Consider the following 18,634-nt stretch of genomic DNA (forward strand, 5'->3'; position numbering starts at 1 on the left):
GGTTGCCTCACCAGACTAAGATTTTACTCAACCATTGAGGTAAAGTCACTTAAATTCAGATAATGACAGAGTGAGAAGAACTGAAGTGGACAAAAAACAAAAGAGAGGGGAAAAGATTGGTGAGAACAGAAGAAAAGTGAATACTGTTCTTCTACAAAGGTAGTGGCTCTGTCTCCTTGACTCAAAGTGCTGTCTACTCCCATGTCTATGTATGTTTGAAACCCCACCTCCCTTAGTGTTTCTGTCCTCCCCTCCCCTCTCCTTTTCTCTCAGTGTCTGGCTGAGGAATCCCAGGCAGCATTTAATTGCAGAGTGCAAAGGCTTTAGTTGGACTAATGAGCTCAGCACCGGAGCTGAGAGTCTTTCATGCACTCTCTGAGAAAACAGACTACCACATGGAGTCCTTTACCAGAGGAGCTTCAAAAAGCGGCTGGATTTTAGGTGGTGGGGAAGGAAGGAATTCTCAAATCCAGGTACAGTCGACTATGTGAGAGAATATACCAGAGGCAAGAGACGTAAGAGGTGGAGAAAGAGAGGAGAGGGGAGGGGAGGAGACGGGAAATACACTGCCAGAGAGACAGAGAGAGGGAGAGACTGGGCGCCTGCAGCAGCAAATGAGACAGAACAACGAGGCGGGAGAGGTAGAAAGAGAGACAGAGAGGGAGGGAGGTAGAGAGGGGCCCCATGTAGGAGAGAGGGCTACAGGGTGAGGAAGAAGAAGGAGCGAGAAAAAGTTGGAAGAAGTAAGAGAAAGAGGGTCTAAGAAAAGTACGCGCAACATGATTAAAAGCTACAGTAGAAAAGAAGCGAAACAACAGACAGGAAGGAAGGGGAGGTTTCGGGTAGAGTGTAAAAAAAGAGCTGGAGAAAAGTTTTACTGTGGGAAGACGCAGATGAGAAAAACAGAGCGAGTGAATGACCGGGCTGAAGAAAGGTTGGAGGGGAGGAAACCATTTGTTTACTGAGGCGTTTTCGACACAAGTCTCTGGGCTTCTTTGGACATGTACACAGAAGGCTCACAAACAATAGGACACCATCGATTTCTTCAACACAGCAACACCTCCAACCCCTGTTCCTGCCAGCACTGCATCTACTACGATCAGTCATCCGGCTATCACCATGGGTCCGGATACCAACCAGCATCAGTCAGACAGAAGGACCACTCATCGCTGGACTGCAGGAGAGACTTCCAGGCTCCTTGGGCTAAAGATGTAGGAGGCAGAACTTTCCTAGTGGATAGAGCTGAGAGAAGCGGTCATCACAGCCCACACAGGAGGCCTGTGTTTGCAGGGCCGGGCTCTTACTGCCAGTCAAATGATTTGAGCCAAGTCTGCCCCTGGGAACTGAACCCTGCCCAGTGGAACTACCCACCAGAGCCTGGGGTGAGACACTATTCATCTGTGAGAGAACAGTGTGGCTGTGTGGTGCATAGCGAGACCAGGGCACACCCCTTCCATTCTGGAATACCACACCCTCTCCCTCATCTTCAGGTCAAAGGTCAGGCGTACACACGCAGGAGGACTGTCAGGTATATTTCTGTGGATGAGGAGGAAGGCTGCGGATGTACTTTTGAGAACTATAATTTGGAGCCACATAGCCCCCAGTTGGGTAATTTGTCCAAGCGAAATGGCCACTGTGGACCAAGGGCTGTGTTCTTTGAGGGAGGGGAGGAAAGAGATAGCCATCAAGATCGGGTCAGACTGAAGGGTGGATCAGAGGAGGGTTCTAATGGTTGCAGTGGCCCTCAAAAAGGCTTCTTCTCCACTGAAGTTCCACAAAAGCACTTGAGCCAAAGCAGACGGAAGGGGTCTTGCGTCCCTCCCTCCAGCATCACCTGTTCTGAAACCTCCAAAGTGACAATAAACAATGAACACCAGCGCCAGAGTTCGGAGGTGACGAAGCAGAGAAAAAGACAAGACTCAGTGAGGGATCAAATCCGGCAAGTGGTGACAGATCTGGAGGACGTGTTGGGGGGTTTGAAGCAAGTACACGTTGAGATGAAAGAGGTAGGAGGGTCTATAATTAAACATGTTTAGTCCTTACACGTAAATCAGGTGTCTAACTATGAAAGTCTGGGTCCACTGCAGCTGTCCCAGCCTTTTATCAATTCTCCCCTGGGTACTGTGACATTTATTATGATTATCACGAAGCTCAGATGCTGACTAAATGAGCCACAGTGCAGAGCAGTTTGACACAGGTTGTGTATCTGTGAGTGCACAGTCACAAGAGCGTGTATGTGTCAGTGTGTGTATACAGGGTGACTGCATTGTTTGTGACTCAGCCATCATCTCTTACTGATGCAATGACTGAGAACGATGTGGGCTGACCTTTTACAGAGTGCTGCCATAACTGGCTGCGTTCCGGCCAGCACATTACAAAGCCTGGCATTAGACGGTTACTAAATTATGCCTCGCTCTTACATTATCCATTTTGCATACAGCTGGAAATGAGCATTGATTCACAGCTGAATGCATCCAAGTAAAGCCTGGTGTTTTGTAATGAATAAAACATCTCAATGATTGTGAATTAAGACATTTGGAAACAAAAGAAATGCAGGAAAACTGACGCACTAATATCCCATGCTTAAGCTAAAGTGCTAATGCAAGTGCAAAAATATGCCATTGCATGAAAAATTTGTGTTTGTAACATGCTTTGTTTTGCAAATAAGATGGAGCTACTGTAGGACGTTTAGTACAATGGTTTCCCATAGTACAAGATAAAGATTTATAGGAATAAAATAAAGAAAAGCTGAAGTTCTGCAAAAATCTGTTTCATCCAAGTAAATTTCAAAACGTCCCCTTTTTGTGAAAGTTTGGTTGAATATAACCATCTTTAAAACAAAAAAGGTCCCAAAAGGCACATTTTTCTGTGTTGATTTACAAGTCAAGCAACTGCTTTACTTTTTGTACATGTTTGACTTAACCTGCCCAGGCTGTACCCTAACTTTCACCTGACAGCAGCAGGGATAGGCTCTGTCTCTGCAACCTTGAATTTCATTCAGTGGGTTTAAAAAAGGGGTGGAATGATGGATGTTTTTTTATAGTTAATGTTATATTTAGGACATATGGAGACAGTGAAGAACAAAGTTTCATACTATCCACTCTTCCTCTTATCATTCAGGTGGTTGAGCAGATTGATCGTCTCACAGCCAACATCGATCTTAATGAGGAGGCTTGCATCACTCAGGGGCCATCCAATAACCTTCATGACTCAACTCATTCAGGAGATTTCAGGGTAACCCAGCTGCCGAAACACAAGCCTGTTTCCGTTCAGACATTACAGCATATTGATGAAGACAGAGTCATTCTCAGAACTAACTCTCCCTCCCCTGTCCACATGGCTTCAGTTGTCAAAACTAGCCGCTTCACGCCACCCAATCTCCATAAAGATGCCAAACCCCAAAAGCCAGGTGTGAATGGCCACCTGCCTCATCTGTGTTCCACAAGAGACTCCAACCACACCAGTAAAACATACCCAGAACACAAACTACAAACCTTAGACCCTAAAGTCATCATAGCAAACAGCACCACCAATCCGAGAACTCAAAAACCTCCACCTTACCCCCAAAATGGCCGGTGTGGGAAGGGACCATACCCTCCGCCCAACTCTGTGAAGACCCCTGCCTACCCTGTGAGAGGACGCCAGAGCACCAGTATGGTGTGAAGGAGGGGGTTGTTCTGCCTCAGTGCCATAAGGGGCCTGAAACATGAGGCCCTGCTGCAGTGATCGGAGGTCAGAGAGGGACCAGGCAGGGGGGTGACTCACAGTAAGTTTTTTTTTCTCTTCTTTTACAGTGTTGATGTTTCTGCTAGTACTTGCAGCTGATGACGTTTGCTCTGTTTACTGGCAGAGCAGAGTTCAAAGTCAGTAAATGAATTGCAGCGTTCCTCTCTGTTACAAGAAGATGTGTTTGATGTATGTGTGTGTGCACAATGTCTGTGTGTGGGCGGCAGTAGAGGGGGAGGGTGTAAAATGTCTGCTTTTGTTGATATCACATGATTTCCCCTCTTCACCACACTGCAAAATGTGTCTGTCTTGGCATGTGGAAAAAGAAATGATTTCTCAGTTATGCTACACATGTGGTTATAATCAACCAGCAGAGCGAAACATTTAAACTGACTGATGTAAAATTCTTCTTTTATGAATAGGTTTGAAGAATTTTTGACCTTGAAAAACATGAGCTGCTAGTTATTATTTATTTTAAAACACAGCTTTGAAAATATCTCAAAAAGCCTCAAAATGTAAGCTCTTTTAATCACTTCAATCTGTAAAATCTTACAGCAGAGGGCACATTAAATTCTCGAGACAGACTTTTTAGCAGTGTAACGTAGTCATAACTTTGAGGGAACTGAGACTTGGCAGGATTTTAGTTGTTTTTGGCAAAGGAAGACCCCAAAGCCCCTTGACTACTATTATGTGACACAAAAAAGGTGTCATTAGATTTACAGGATGATCATAGCTCTGAGTCAGAACTGACATAATTTACTGGTAAGGAGTTGATGATGCAGAACTAAGCTTTTCTTCACATGCCATAACCCGATTTATCATTACAGGCTGTAAACAAAAAATAGACTAATAATAAGGTGACATCTGAAAAAAGTTTTGTATAGCAGACTTGGAAAATTAAACAGCATATACATTAATTTAAGCTCTCCTCTGACAAGTCCACCTTTAAAGATGCTGCAGGGACATATGTGCATGTTTCTGTACTTCCCTCTTGTGCAGAGTATGCGTAACTGCAATCTATTTTTCTGGCCTCTTTGAGTTGGGTAAGCACAGCCTGGTTTTAATCATAAAACCCCCTCAGCCATGTGCCAAAAACAGAGTGAAAGAAACTCTTGGTATATTTGTGACGTCCATATAAACAGGAGCAGTGCAGATCAGAAAAGCAGACCTCTGCATACCGCTGCAGGGAGAAAAAAGCTTCAAAAGGTAGCCTCTTCAGGCTGAGACTTGCAGGCAGACAAAATGGCTCAACAAGCTGCATGTAAGTGAGTTTTTCATGTATGTGAATGAGAATAGGTTCTAAGTGGAGCATCCTCTGCTCAAAACTGGCCTTTCAAATTCAAGGCTTCCATGTTGTTAGTATTATAAAGGTTTGAATGATCAGACTTAGTCACCCAGAGCAGGTTCAGTGTTAAAATGGACAGCACAAAACATTGCTTAGCAACCAAGCCATGAACAGAGAGGTGTCCCTCAATGTCTTTTATTTACTTTTTTTTAAAAAAGAGAAAGAATTCTCTTTAAGATTATTGAATGCAATTCCTAAATCTTATTTTAGATGTAAACAACCTTTCATTCATATGGGTTTTAAGTTTTATTGACTTAAAATTGGGCTAAGTTTATCTGTATACTGTATAAAAAACTTTAATTTAGACATAAAGTTGGCAATTTCTTCCTTTTCCTTTTCCTCTTTTTTGTCTTCTATTTTTAAAACATGTCCTGTCCAGCATCATAGCAAGCAGAATGATGGTTGTCTTTATACCAAGGGGGCGCTTAATGGATTTAAAGAGAATGAAGTTTGTGGATATAAGGATCCCCTTGACACTTGAGTGTTGTTCTTTATTTTTTAATACATTAGATGTTAATGCTGGACCTGATAGTTAGGATATGTAAAGTGTGAGGAGAAGGGGAAAAAAGGAGACAAAAATGCAAAAAATAGAAAGCAACAACTGTACCATGAAAACCAAAATACAAAAACCATACGTCAAGCTGCTACACCTGTAAATAAACTCAACAGAAAACATCCTACAGCAGCTGTAAGAACACAAAGCCGAGGATCATCAGGAGCACGTATGGGAAGAAAACTGCAAAAAACATGAATAACAACAAAAACAAGTTGGAAGTTTACTTTAAAGCTGGCAATTTCTAATTAAAATCAAAGTTGGAGAAGTTAGTGATTACCATCCTGTGACTCAGAAAGCCTCTCCAGTAGTTTGTGGTCTGATCTATTTATTTAAGGTTGTTTGAGATAGTATTTAAATAATATGGATATGCTGTTGATGATACACATATATAATCAGAATAATATAACACCAGTGATTAGCTTATAGGAACATAACAGGAAAAACTGTTGCCATTTATTTAAAAGAACATGTGTTAGAGAGAGAGGGAGAGAGAGAGAATTACAAGTGAAGTATTGGATCTGTCACAGCAGCTGATACAGCCTAACATCAACCATGCAATAACTCACTAACTACTACTCCCACTCAGTCATGTTGAGGTTAAAGGCTCTACATCTCTGTCCCACAGAGTTTTTGTTCAGAATAAACTATTTTATAAAAATTTACATCTGCATCATGTTTAAGATAATAAATAAATAAATAAATAAATAAGTAAAAGCGAGGGAAAGCATAAAAACGGAAGAGTTTTTTTTGGCATTTCCACTTCTGAAATGAATCTGCCATGATTTACTGGAAGGGATGATTGATGAGGCCAAGACTGAATACATTTTACTGGTAGCTTTTCATTTATTTTTGTACTTCATCATGGCAGCGGATTTACTGTTAATACTTTTAAAATCTTTTGGCTATAATATTTGCGTAGTAAAAATATAATATCTTGAGGTGTTATGTATTTAACAAGACCTTAAAAGTTAACTATGACAACTCAGAATGATGCCAGATGCTAAACAGATATGCATTTAATTAAATAACTATGTTACTTGGAGTTCATTATCAGCTATGTGCTTTATAGCCTATTTCAGCTTCTCTGGGGAAAATAATAAGTGATTGACTGGATTTTGAGTGAAAGGGAAAACCTTCTGCGTTAACCGAAACCTGAAGCATATTTCACTTGTAGTGTAAAATCTTATGGAAATGCTCCCACTTTGAAAACATGTCCATACAAAAGACAGAAAGAGCAAATACACAAACCTTGTGTCACAAAAAGACACAAGTTTTAAAAGACCTTATTTAGAGTGCTGACTCACGTCTGGCAATGTGACTCACAAGGACACACAATGCCTCATTTTTCAGCACAGCACAGAACAACAACCTTGACAAAAAAGCACAAGTGAAGCATGCTGAGTGTTTGATTAAGGAGGACTAAGTTTGACTTTTCTGAGGTGCTGCTGAGTTCTGAATTTAAAATATGTTTTCTCTTTTTTTATGATATGATGTTTCCAGCAGGAACTGATGCCACTGAGACAAGTTGTCAGCTGGTGGAAACAGAGCACGGCCTGAAGGTGGGGATATTTCCAAAGGGAAAACTCCCCCTAAGAGTTGACCTGCCACTGTGTGTCACGTGAGCACAGAAGTGTGGAGGACTGACAGCCAAACCTTTCTCTGAATTTAAAGCTGGGCTATGTGGTTGCTAATGAGAGGAACAAATTGCAAGCTGTTATGCAACATCCACCATCTGAAACATAAATGTGTATTTTCATGATTATTTAAGTTATTTTTCCTATTTTTCATTCCAAATGATATCTATTTTTGGAGAGTTTACTGTCTAGATATTACATTTGCAATATCAGATTCCTTTTCCTCTTTGCTACACGGTTGTTTCAGGGTGTAGTGTGAGAATATATATAAAAAAATTATCTGTCAGGAAAGTTGCTCAGGCAGAGCAGAGACTGAATTGCAATACATCAAACTCTCCAGCACTTTCTCACACAAATCAATCTGACATCTTGGTTACATAATTCTAGAGATGCTTCATTGATTGCTGAATGTTCTGCATTTGAATTTAAAATAAAGAAATGACACCAGCATTTTATCAAACTTGTCTCTGCTAAATGATGTATATGTTCTCTAAAGTAAGAGAGACTGAAAATTGTTTAAAATCTCTGATCTGGAGGTGGCAGTGTGTGGTCTCTTAGGACCGCTGTGGCCAGCCAGGCCAGCGTCTGTGTCTCTGTTTATTTAAATCTTGTCTGAGAATTTCAGCACTCTCTTCTCACAAGCTCTTGCAGCTATCGAAGTCTACTGCTTCCCTTAATGAATCACCACTATCTATCTTCCTTTACGAACCATCCCTCCCTTTTTGTTTTTCCTTCTGACCTCAGAGACACAGAGACAGATGGAGGTTGACACACACAAACCGTTTACTGTCCTCGCCACTTTATCATTAACAGTCCATCTGAGTAATTGTGTTATAGAGCTGAGTGAGAAGCAAACTTATAAAAAGCTGATAAACTACACTAAATAGATTAGTGAGATCATGTGCAAGACACCAGAATTACTTGTCAACATACAAAATGAAAAATGCTCTCCTGGACTCCAAACATCCTTTGTATATCAGTTTCCCTTATATGAATAGAACAAATATGGAATTCCCTTAGTTTATTTCTTGTTATATTTCTTAATAGTTAAAAAAGCTGGTAGTTATGTGCTCATAACACTGGTCATTGGTTGGGTTTCTAAAGTGACTTAACCAAAAAACAAAACAAACAAACAAACAAAAACAAAACAAACAAACAAACAAACAAACAAACAAAAAAAACCAAGTTACTAGAGGTAACTAATGCTATGAGTATGGTTAGCTAGTGAATGTTGAATTAGCAGTATAGAAAATGGATAGCTAGACTGACCCAACTGAGGTCAGCAAAGCAAATTCAAGATTCTTTTTCAAGGTTTTCCTTCTATTACAGATCTATCTATCTATCTATCTATCTATCTATCTATCTATCTATCTATCTATCTATCTATCTATCTATCTATCTAGCTATCTATCTATCTATCTATCTATCTATCTATCTATCTATCTATCTATCTATCTATCTATCCATCCATCCATCCATCCATCCATCCATCCATCCATCCATCCATCCATCCATCCATCTTTCTTTCTTTCTTTCTTTCTTTCTTTCTTTCTTTCTTTCTTTCTTTCTTTCTTTCTTTCTTTCTTTCTTTCTTTCTTTCTTTCTTTCTTTCTTTCTACCAACAGTTAGATTTTAGACCATTAATTGTAACTGACTGTGGAGTTTACAGTTAGTTCATAAGAAGCTATGAGCTAAGGAAAAGTGGAAATCCTCTTGTTTGGAATGAGGAGGAATGTTTTTCACATAGTCACTACTGTAATCATACAACTGCAGCTGCCACACTGGAAATCACATGTAGTACTATTTGTAGTTAAACTCTAAAATTTTACTTTGGTTTTGTTTTTTACAGAAAATTTGATCAAAGAAAAGCTCAATCTTGTTGGCTTCTCATGATTTGGTTCCATGACAATGAGACTGAAGTGGTCATTGGCTTATGTCCAACGACCTCCTCACCCTGTTCAAAACAATGACTTAAACAGAGAAAAAATTATGGCACTTTGACTTTTTGCACTGAACCAACCTAACATAACTACAGAATGAGTTGCCTAAAATGTTGTGTCTTTGGAAACAAAAAAGAATTATTATTTTAAAAATTTTATTTAAAGTTGTGAACCTAAAATCAATTGCACAGTCATAGGTATAGAGCAGTAAATTTAATGTATGTTTTTAAAGAACATTCTTCCAAAGGAATTATCTTTAAGTCTAACCTTTAAAACAAATACCTGAGGTTAAGAGATATTGAATTTGCTGTTTGAAAACCAAGTTATAATCAGACAAGTATTGTCTACAAGCTTAGATTTCAGATAACGTCTGCCGCACCTAAAGCCGGGTGGGCTTAGAGAAAGGTCATGTCTCAGCCTGCTGTCCAAGTCTGAGCCTTGTGCACTGTGTCCATGAATCTTTTCAGACAGAGGGCACACCGGCTGAGCTGCTGGCTGTGGCTTTTTGTAAATACCAGAGTGAGTGGGGAATGCTAGACAGAGATTCAAACCAAGAACAACACTTACTAACACCTTCCTTCAATCCAACCAAAAAATAATGCACCAATAGGATTCTGTTAAGACAACACTTTATCAATGCTTTGTCTGGTTGAGTATTGTTTCTCAGTCTGCTTAAGTTCTAAATGGAAAGTTACAGCAACTGCAATTTTTATTTAAGAGACACAGCAACAAGTAAGTGCTAATCAGCCTTTTGAAATACAAGCAAAGAGACAAAGTAGCTCTTAAATAATGAAAAAGTTGATACTAATTAAAAATAGCATCACATGTGGAGACTGCAGCTACACTACAGCAGTTGTACAGTCCTCCCCCCCCCCCACCAAAAAACAGCTCCTTGTGTCAAAATTACATGTAGTGAAGGGCCAAAATCAGATTTACAGACAGGGGGCAGGCAGATGAAGAAAAGTTATTTTATGGACCACAGAACAAACCATATGAACTTGAAGGAAAGAAACCCAATACCCAAAGCTTAAATCCAAGAAATAATCATAAAAAAGTGCAGGGCAGAGTAGAAAACATGAGGAGGACATGAATGAAGATAAAGGGGTGGCACTGAAGACAGAAGAAGAAGAAGAAGAAGAAGAAAAAGAAGAAGAAGAAGAAGAAGAATTTATATATATATATATATATATATATATATATATATATATATATATATATATAAAAAATCCAAAATGCTTTGGTATTCAGCTGATATAAAATCAGGCAGGTTATTTCGAGATAGCTATGAGCTAGGGAAAAGTGACCTGTGTTAAAACACAAAAAGAGTCAAAAACCAATTGAGATGCACAAAGAGTTAATTTGACCTTATTGGGGATATCTTCATCATAAGCTGTTTGATGAGCTTCAATCTGTTGATGTGAACTGTGGAGAATATGAGAATTTTTCTGGGTAAAAAGGAGCTGGAAAATGCTACAAAAGCAGAAAAATATGCAAGTTTTGGCAGCAATAGGTGAAAGAGGACATCATTGATATATGTATACACATTGCCTTTTATTTAACCTTTGCTTTAAATTTTGCAGTTTCTCTGACTAGTTAGCTGTTGGCACAAACATGACTTGTTCATGTTTTTTTTTTTTCTATTTTTTTTAACAATAAATAACAACAACAATAACATGTAGAGAGTTTTTTTTCAGATTTCATTAGTGTTTTTGTTGTTTGTAAAACAGGATCCCCAGAAGCTATGTAAATCTTACAAGTGGGGTCCATGTACAAAATACATGCTAATATCGTGCAAACAATCAGTGTGGCAAAGATTTTCCACCAAAACCCATATACATACATATAATACCGTTGTGCCTTTTAACTATTTTAAATAAGTGCTATGCCATTTATACACATCCACTTTTTATACAATATTATACAAAAATTACAGACAAGTTTAAAAATAAGTTAATCGTTCAGACAGTCAGACCTGATGAAATCTGAGCATCAGTCATTTGCAGTTAGCTTCACAAAGTCGTAGTAGACCTTGCTTAAGATATATTTTAAATATATTCATAGAGGATAGTTATTTTATAAAGCTGCCCATCTCATTCCAGATCTCCGGGCCCTCCCATGCACTAAAGCTGAACACTTCAGCTTACGCTTCTTTCCATATAGTAATGATTTGATTCTGGTGTTACGGTCATGGGAAGAAGACGTAACAGAGTCTAGAATTTAACTTATACACTACATAATACAAAATTTTTAAATATACTCAATATGTTTTTGTGTTTTAAAATTCAAGAATTTGTCTATATATATATTCCTAAGAACTTGGTGTTCTCTACTCTCTCACAAGCTCTTCTATTTATTTTAATTTGTATCTTATCTATGTTTTTTCTGGCTTCTATTTGAACAAAATATGATAAATTTAGTTTTATTTAGCTTTAAATATAATTTATTACATTTGAACCAATTGACTATTTTATCTAATTAATAATTTACAAGATTTTGTAGGTTATTTGGATTTTTGTGTGACAAGACTAAATCATCAGCAAAGATTACCTTATGTATAGAATAAAAAGAAGTGGTCCTTAAATAGAGCCTTGAGGAACTCCACATCTAATAACTTTACATTGAGATTTGTTTCTGTTTTTTAAATGTATTGCTCCCTTTCAAATAGGTCGCTTCTGAACCAACTGAGCGCATTTCCTCTGACACCATTATGTTCCAGTTCGCCTACTAGTACTTCAAGATCAATGGTATCAAACACTTTTGATTAGTCAAGAAAAACACCAATCCCTTTATAAACAGCGTCATGGTTTTTTTTCAGTGAGATCAAGGATTGCCATTCAGGTAGTATTCTTCTTTCTGAAGCCATATTGAGAAGGGATGAGTATATCTAGTTTGTCCATGCTTTAATACTATTTATCAAAAGTTACTTACATCAAATGTAAATAATGTAAATGATTTCATTAAACCATCAAACACTAAGCATGCTGGGAAGTCTGGTCCCATAGTTCAAACTTACATTTTCAGATTAAGTATTTTCCATTATGTGAAATTTTAAGCACAGCTTGAGCAAACATTGGTAGATATTCTTTAGAAATATCACTTTGTGTAAAAAAGAAAGTAAAAAGAGAATCAGAAACTCTAAATTAATGGCATGTTTCAGGTATGATTTTATTACATTGACTTATTGCTGCAGACATTATTATAAGTGGGCCCAGATGTTACAAAAGACATATTTTTTGTATGTGAAACATGTGGTTTTCACCTTTTTGCTATTGCCATCAGGACTGGGAAAAAGTCCACTGACAGATCGCTTCAGGAAAAAATTAATACATGTGCTCGAAGAAAGAGATGAAGTGCTTAGAGACACCATTTGGATCAACAATTGTAAATCCTATAAGCCTGTCTCCAAATACCACCCAAGTTACAATACCACCCAGCTTGAAAGAGAAACAGAATTCATCATCAGCCCACTCGAAGATGACTCCAATGTTTTGTCTCTGAGCTTGATGTACTGTCGTATTCACTGGTCACGTACAGTAAATGACAGCGTGCTGCTGGTTGTGTAAGTGACCTCAAGTAAAGTAACCCAAAGTGTCTGCCCTACACTCCTTCGCTGGTCTTCAGCTGACCCCAGCCCTGCTCTTAATCTCAGCAGGATGACAGAGGTGCTGAGGAATTTCTCTGCTCTGTGCCTAAACCAACTTGCCAAGATGCTCTCTTTAGGCTGAGCACGTTCATCTGTTACGTCCCTGCCGTCTCTCACGTGGACCTGTTTTGTGGAAATACAACCTGCAAATACCAAACCCTGCCCTTAGTAACCTCTCCAAACAGTACCCACCTACGAGCAGATGCACCCGGAAAATGTCTCCCCTTGCTATACTGTGTTCAGTGTAGGCTGAAGGGACACAGCAAAACCTGTTCCATCCATAGCTTATGCTGGATCATATGTTCTAAAGGCCAAATTAAATTTCTGTATTTTTTTCTTTTACTTTGTGAGAGCTTTTCTGTGCTCGTGTAAGACTAACAAGAAACTATCCAGATGTAGGTGTGAAGCTCTGCAGCTGAGCAAACAGTTGCTTCTCCACAACATCACATCTTTAAAATGTCATATTGGTCTAAAAAGGGGCAGACTGTCCCATTCATTTTTAATCTTCATCCAGTGTAGTATGTTTAATTTTGGTAATCTGCCAGTGGCACCATATGCCCTTTGTCAGCTGTAGAAACAGAATAACTCTTTGGAACAGCAAGTAAGCTTTTTTTCTGCATCAGAACAAAATTTTTAAATGAACCTCAATCCACTTTGCAATACAATAATCTGACATTCATTCATATTTCAAATAGCTACTTTGATGCTTATTTCAGCCACCAAACTTATTTTGTGATCTGAAATTTGCAAATAAATATTCAGAATTAATAGGCAGAGATTTCAGTTGTAGTCTGGGAAGGACAGACCGGTCATGTTTGAATGGACTTTGGTTTTTACCTTAGTAAACATTCATGAGAGGAAAAAAGGTGGAACACAGTGGGAGAAACATAGTTTTAATAACAGTTTCAGGTACAGACTATTTAAGTCTAGCTTTTATAAAATGGATATGCAGATAGTCTTAAAAATATCATGATCCAGATGTTTGCTGACCCTGAAGCCCTACAATATCAGCCATTGTCTCTGAAGGCAAACAGCTGATTGCATCAAGCCAGTTCACAGGATTATGTGTCATCATTGCAACATTAACATCTAAATAAAATTGTTTTTCTCACTGTTTTCACCACTAGCTTGTCTCAGAATTTAATTTGCCACACAAAGGCACAGTAGGTAGTTGACCGTGGGCAGATCCAAAACAGAGTAGGGGCATAAGCGCATTGGCCCCTGTTGAAATGTGACTTTGCTTGTGTATTGTCACTGTCCAATCGCTGGCAACCTGACTCTTACGTAAAAGTTAGAAACTATGGCACTTTAAACACTTAATCACTTTTAAAACTTAATCAACTCTGATACAGCTAGCTCCCATGATCCTTTTATCAAACGGTATACTCCATTGTCCAACTTGTCCCACCTCATCTCTTCTCCTCTGTCCTCCTGCCCCTGACAGAGAATCATTCTCACCAAAATGTTTTCATGGATGCCTCAATTCTGCATCTGTTGGGGAGAAGAGTGAGGAGAAAGGAGGCGTGCCAAAGGAGATATGAGCAAGGGTGACAAACTTTTCTAATATTTTTGTACTTCATAATTTGAAATAGAAATAAGTAATATACAATGTCATTAACATCTTTAAAATGTTACTACTGAACTTTGGCAGATTTTCACTTTTTGGAGCCCCCTAATGAAGACTCACTTGGCATCCATCTTGCATCCTATCTCTTGTCTGAGCTCTCCAGTGAGTAAAAGACAGTCTAAGGGCTGGGATATACTTGCTGTGAACACAAGCGTACACTTTAATGTTCCACTACGTTTGTCTATATACTTGTGGCACAGCAAAAATGCTCAATATTGGAGGTCACCACAAGGGGGAGTACACAACACTTGGACTTTAAAATCATAGATAGCTATAATAAAGGCTAGATGACTCACCCGTGCTGCTGGCCAATGGAATCAAATGTCCGCACCGATTATATATATATATATATATATATATATATATATATATATATATGTATATATAAAACGTGATCAAGAAAAATCCGATCCTCTTCTGTACAATGTGCAGGACCTCCAACAGTCTGATGGGCTGTGATTGTCTGGAACTTGCAGATGCATGGTGATTAAGCTGCTCTGCTGCTCTGATGAGCCTTACTGTGCCTTCTGATGGAGAACACAACTATGCTGCACGTTTAAGTTGTTTTTCAAAGACAAAAGCTGCAATTTCAACATGTTCAAGTATCCATTCTAACGTGATGACATTTGAAACTCTGCCATAAAGCCTTTAGCGTTATTATAAAAATCTATCTGAGAAATAGTGAAAAGGTCAATCTAACTTATACCCCTTGATTTCACGTTTGCTTTGTCAGGTGATCTGCTGTGTTTCCTCAACATGTCTCCTCTGTTTCGGCCTTGTAAGTGGTTCTTAATTGAAACCTTCATTTCTGCACCCGTCTGCCTCCTGCCTTATCGTCCTGCATTTGGCTCCACTTCCTTCCTCAAATCATGACACAGTGTGTTGATATCCAGTTGTTGGTGTGTGACATGATGCAAAAAGCAAAACTCAGCTGTCACATGATGCTTCCAGGCTGGAACACAAAGTTGTGAAGTGTGGTTTCTCTGTCTCGGGACACTGTAGAGCAACAACAGCTGCAGTAATGAGCAGAATAAATGTATGTGTTCCATCAAAATGAGTCACAAGCACAAAGTTTAAAGTTTGGAAACTTATGCAGTATTGCTTTAAAGCTCCTCTAGTAGAAATAATTAAATTGTGTGGTACATGCAGCTATGTCAAACATCATGTTTAACTGATGTAATCTGCAATTACGGCTCCAACATGAGGAGTTCTACATTGATTAAATGTGTGTGCAAACTGGGAAATAGGAAAAGAGATATATCTTCTGTTATAGTTTTGACTGAGAAACCCTCTGATTACTGAAACTATATACTGTGCATTTGATGAGCATTTAATGGACTTTTTGGGAACATTTGCTGCTGACTGTCTGCCTGTGGTTCAGACAAATGCCTTAGCAATCATTTTATGGAATAACCAACATTTTGTGCAGACCTTTCTGGTGTGCAAAGGTGAAATCCTGTGGTGGTCTCTTTTTCCCCCTACATCTACCATGAACTGACGTTTTGGTATTTTTTAACAAAATATCTTGACAAATATTAAACCTCTAACCCGATGTTGACACTTATTTAGTGAAATGTTTCATAAAAAATTTAAGCTAGGGTCAATAATACAGTGTATATGTTACAACTAGACTTTGATAGAACTAGACTTTAACCCTATAGTATACAAATCCTCTGCTAAAACAATCATTGCCTGTAAATATTATTTTTAGACCTCCTAGACAGACAAAAATCAAGTCAGCTAAGCGGAAGTAAGTGGAATTTTCCAGACATATTCAAAAATATATACAATCTATTCTGACAGGGAAACACCTTGGCAATGCCCAAACTATTTCAATTGTACTTAATCTCCTTGGTTGACTGAGACTGAAGTCTGTGTTGTTATGAATACCCAACATCTGTGCATTTAACAGTGTATACATTGTCTGGAACATGTTTTCCAGTACATCATTCAAACCACTTATACAGTATAGGGCTTGTCTTAAACAGTGATTCAGGCAAAGCACTACAGATTGAACATGGTTTATATTTCCCTCGCCATTCCCTTGGTATTTGAAACTGTTTAAAGCTTGTGGCAAAAACACATTTGTCCTTGGTAAAAACAGCTTTTAGTGACTAGAAATATTTTCTTCATCAGTTTCATCAATTCTCCTGAGCAGATCAACATCCCAGTGCTATTACCACTGCATCTAGGATGATCCCTGATGAGAGTGAAGGCAAGGCAATATGTGATGAATTCTGAGCAAGGGAGGACTCCTTTACAGCAGCTGACAAACCCTATTTTCAGCATGCAGAAATGAAGACAGTAGAAAAGGCCTCCATTCATTGCTCTATGGACATGTTTTAGCAGATGTGGCAGGGATGTACAAGATCCTGCAGAGTGTGTCTTCACAGAGGTCTGTCAGCAAACATGCCACCAGATCTGCCTTGCAGGCCTGTTTGTCTCTGAGGCCACAAACTGCTCTATCACATCCTTCAAAGTTAAGCTCCACCATTTATCATGAGGAAGACAAAATAAGACATTTTTGTCTTGCAGTGTGATGTAATAAATTTGATAATAAAACACAAATATGCGTTTACAAACAGAAAAAGTGGAAGTTGTGGCATTTCACAAAATCTAACATTATCTCCCATTAATGACAAAAAGAAGACTGTTTTGATAATTTGAAAAAAAAAACTCAAATCTATTTATTTTAATCTAATTCACCAAACAGAATGTAATGAGAAATGTTTTTGCAACAATCACAGTCTTTCATTCAGTAACACAAACACACCACACATTCATCAATGAGACAGACGTTTAACCAAACCACCAAGAGCCAGAAGGATAAGTTAGGTGATATTCTGTATTTTTGTCATTGTTAACAATCTCATGAAAAAAATACCATTGAAAAAATGCCACAAACAACTATAATCTGTGTTCTTATCCAAGTCTGGTATATCTGACGCTACAGAAAGCTCAAATGAAAAAATATGTTATGCCGTCTTACCAACATCCCTTCTTTATCATGTTTTTTTTGTTGATCCCACATAAACTATCACACTGACCTACACACTCAATTGCAAGCTAATTATTTAACTCTTTTTATTGGAACAAGATATGTGACATTTGTGGTGCTGCGGGTCAGGAAAATAATTTTGATGTGGGCAACTTTTGAACACATGACAAGGGTTAAACTAGTTTGTGAAATATCTCCAAACATTTACAGTGCAAAAATGTTTAAAGTAACAAGTCCTCCCAAAGCATAAAGGAACTAAGTAGAACTTTTTCTATGTGGAACTCAGGGCTCCCAAACCACCAAACCCCCGAGTGTGCTTGACTTGTCAAAATATCTATCCATTGTCTGATGCTTATCTGGAGTCGGGAGCAGCTGCCCAAGCAGGGAAACCCAGACTTCCCTCTCCCTGGCCACATTCATCAGCTCATCTGGAGGGATTCCGAGGTATTCCCAGCCCAGCCGAGAGATGTAGTTCATCCAGAGTGACTTGGGTCTTCCCCAGGGCCTCTTTCTGGTGGGACGTGCCTGGAACACCTCACCAGGGAGGCGTCCAGGAGGCATCCTGACCAGATGCCCGAGCCACCTCATCTGGCTCCTCTCAATGCAGAAGAGCAGCGACTCTACTCTGAGCCCCTTTCGGATCACTGAGATTCTCACCCTATCTCTATGGGAGAGCCTGGCTGCCCTGTAGGAGAAAACTCATTTTGGCCACTTGTATTTGTGATCTCGTTCTTTCGGCCACTACCCACAGCTTGTGACCATAGGTGAGGGTAGGAATGTAGATCAACCGGCAAATCGAAAGCTTTGCCTTTTGGCTCAGCTCCCTCTTCACCATGACAGACCGATGCAGAGTCTGCATCACTGCAGACACTGCACCGATTCGCCTGTTGATCTCCCACTCCATCCTCCCCTTACTTGTGAACAAGACCCCGAGATACGTGAACTCCTCCACTTGGGGCAGGACCTCTTTGCCAACCCAGAGAAGGCACTCCACCCTTTTCTGGCTGAGGACCATGGTCTCGGATTTGGAGGTGCTGATTCTCATCCCAGCCGCTTCACACTCTGCTGCGAATCGCTCCACTAAGAACTGAAGATCACAGCCTGATGAAGCCAACAGAACCACATCATCCCAATCCTGAGGCCACCAAACCAGATCCCCTCAACA

General features: G+C 39.2%; 1 protein-coding gene across 3 annotated transcripts; it reads left to right on the forward strand.

The window, feature by feature from the left end:
• The first annotated feature begins 288 nt into the window (after positions 1 to 288).
• LOC121645265 lies at positions 289 to 7,715 on the forward strand. 3 transcript variants are annotated; one of them, XM_041993675.1, is made up of 3 exons: positions 289 to 2,006; positions 3,121 to 3,766; positions 7,112 to 7,715. In XM_041993675.1, exons 1-2 carry the CDS (start codon positions 1,002 to 1,004, stop codon positions 3,661 to 3,663), a joined length of 1,548 nt encoding a protein of 515 aa, XP_041849609.1. In that variant the 5' UTR covers positions 289 to 1,001; the 3' UTR covers positions 3,664 to 3,766; positions 7,112 to 7,715. The 3 variants fall into 3 exon arrangements, with proteins under 3 accessions (XP_041849609.1, XP_041849608.1, XP_041849611.1); XM_041993674.1 differs by having other exon boundaries at positions 7,128 to 7,715; XM_041993677.1 differs by having other exon boundaries at positions 7,131 to 7,715.
• The last annotated feature ends 10,919 nt before the right edge of the window (positions 7,716 to 18,634 follow it).

The sequence above is a fragment of the Melanotaenia boesemani genome, chromosome 8 (genome assembly GCF_017639745.1).
Source record: "Melanotaenia boesemani isolate fMelBoe1 chromosome 8, fMelBoe1.pri, whole genome shotgun sequence".
In the NCBI taxonomy this organism is placed as follows: Eukaryota; Metazoa; Chordata; class Actinopteri; order Atheriniformes; family Melanotaeniidae; genus Melanotaenia; species Melanotaenia boesemani.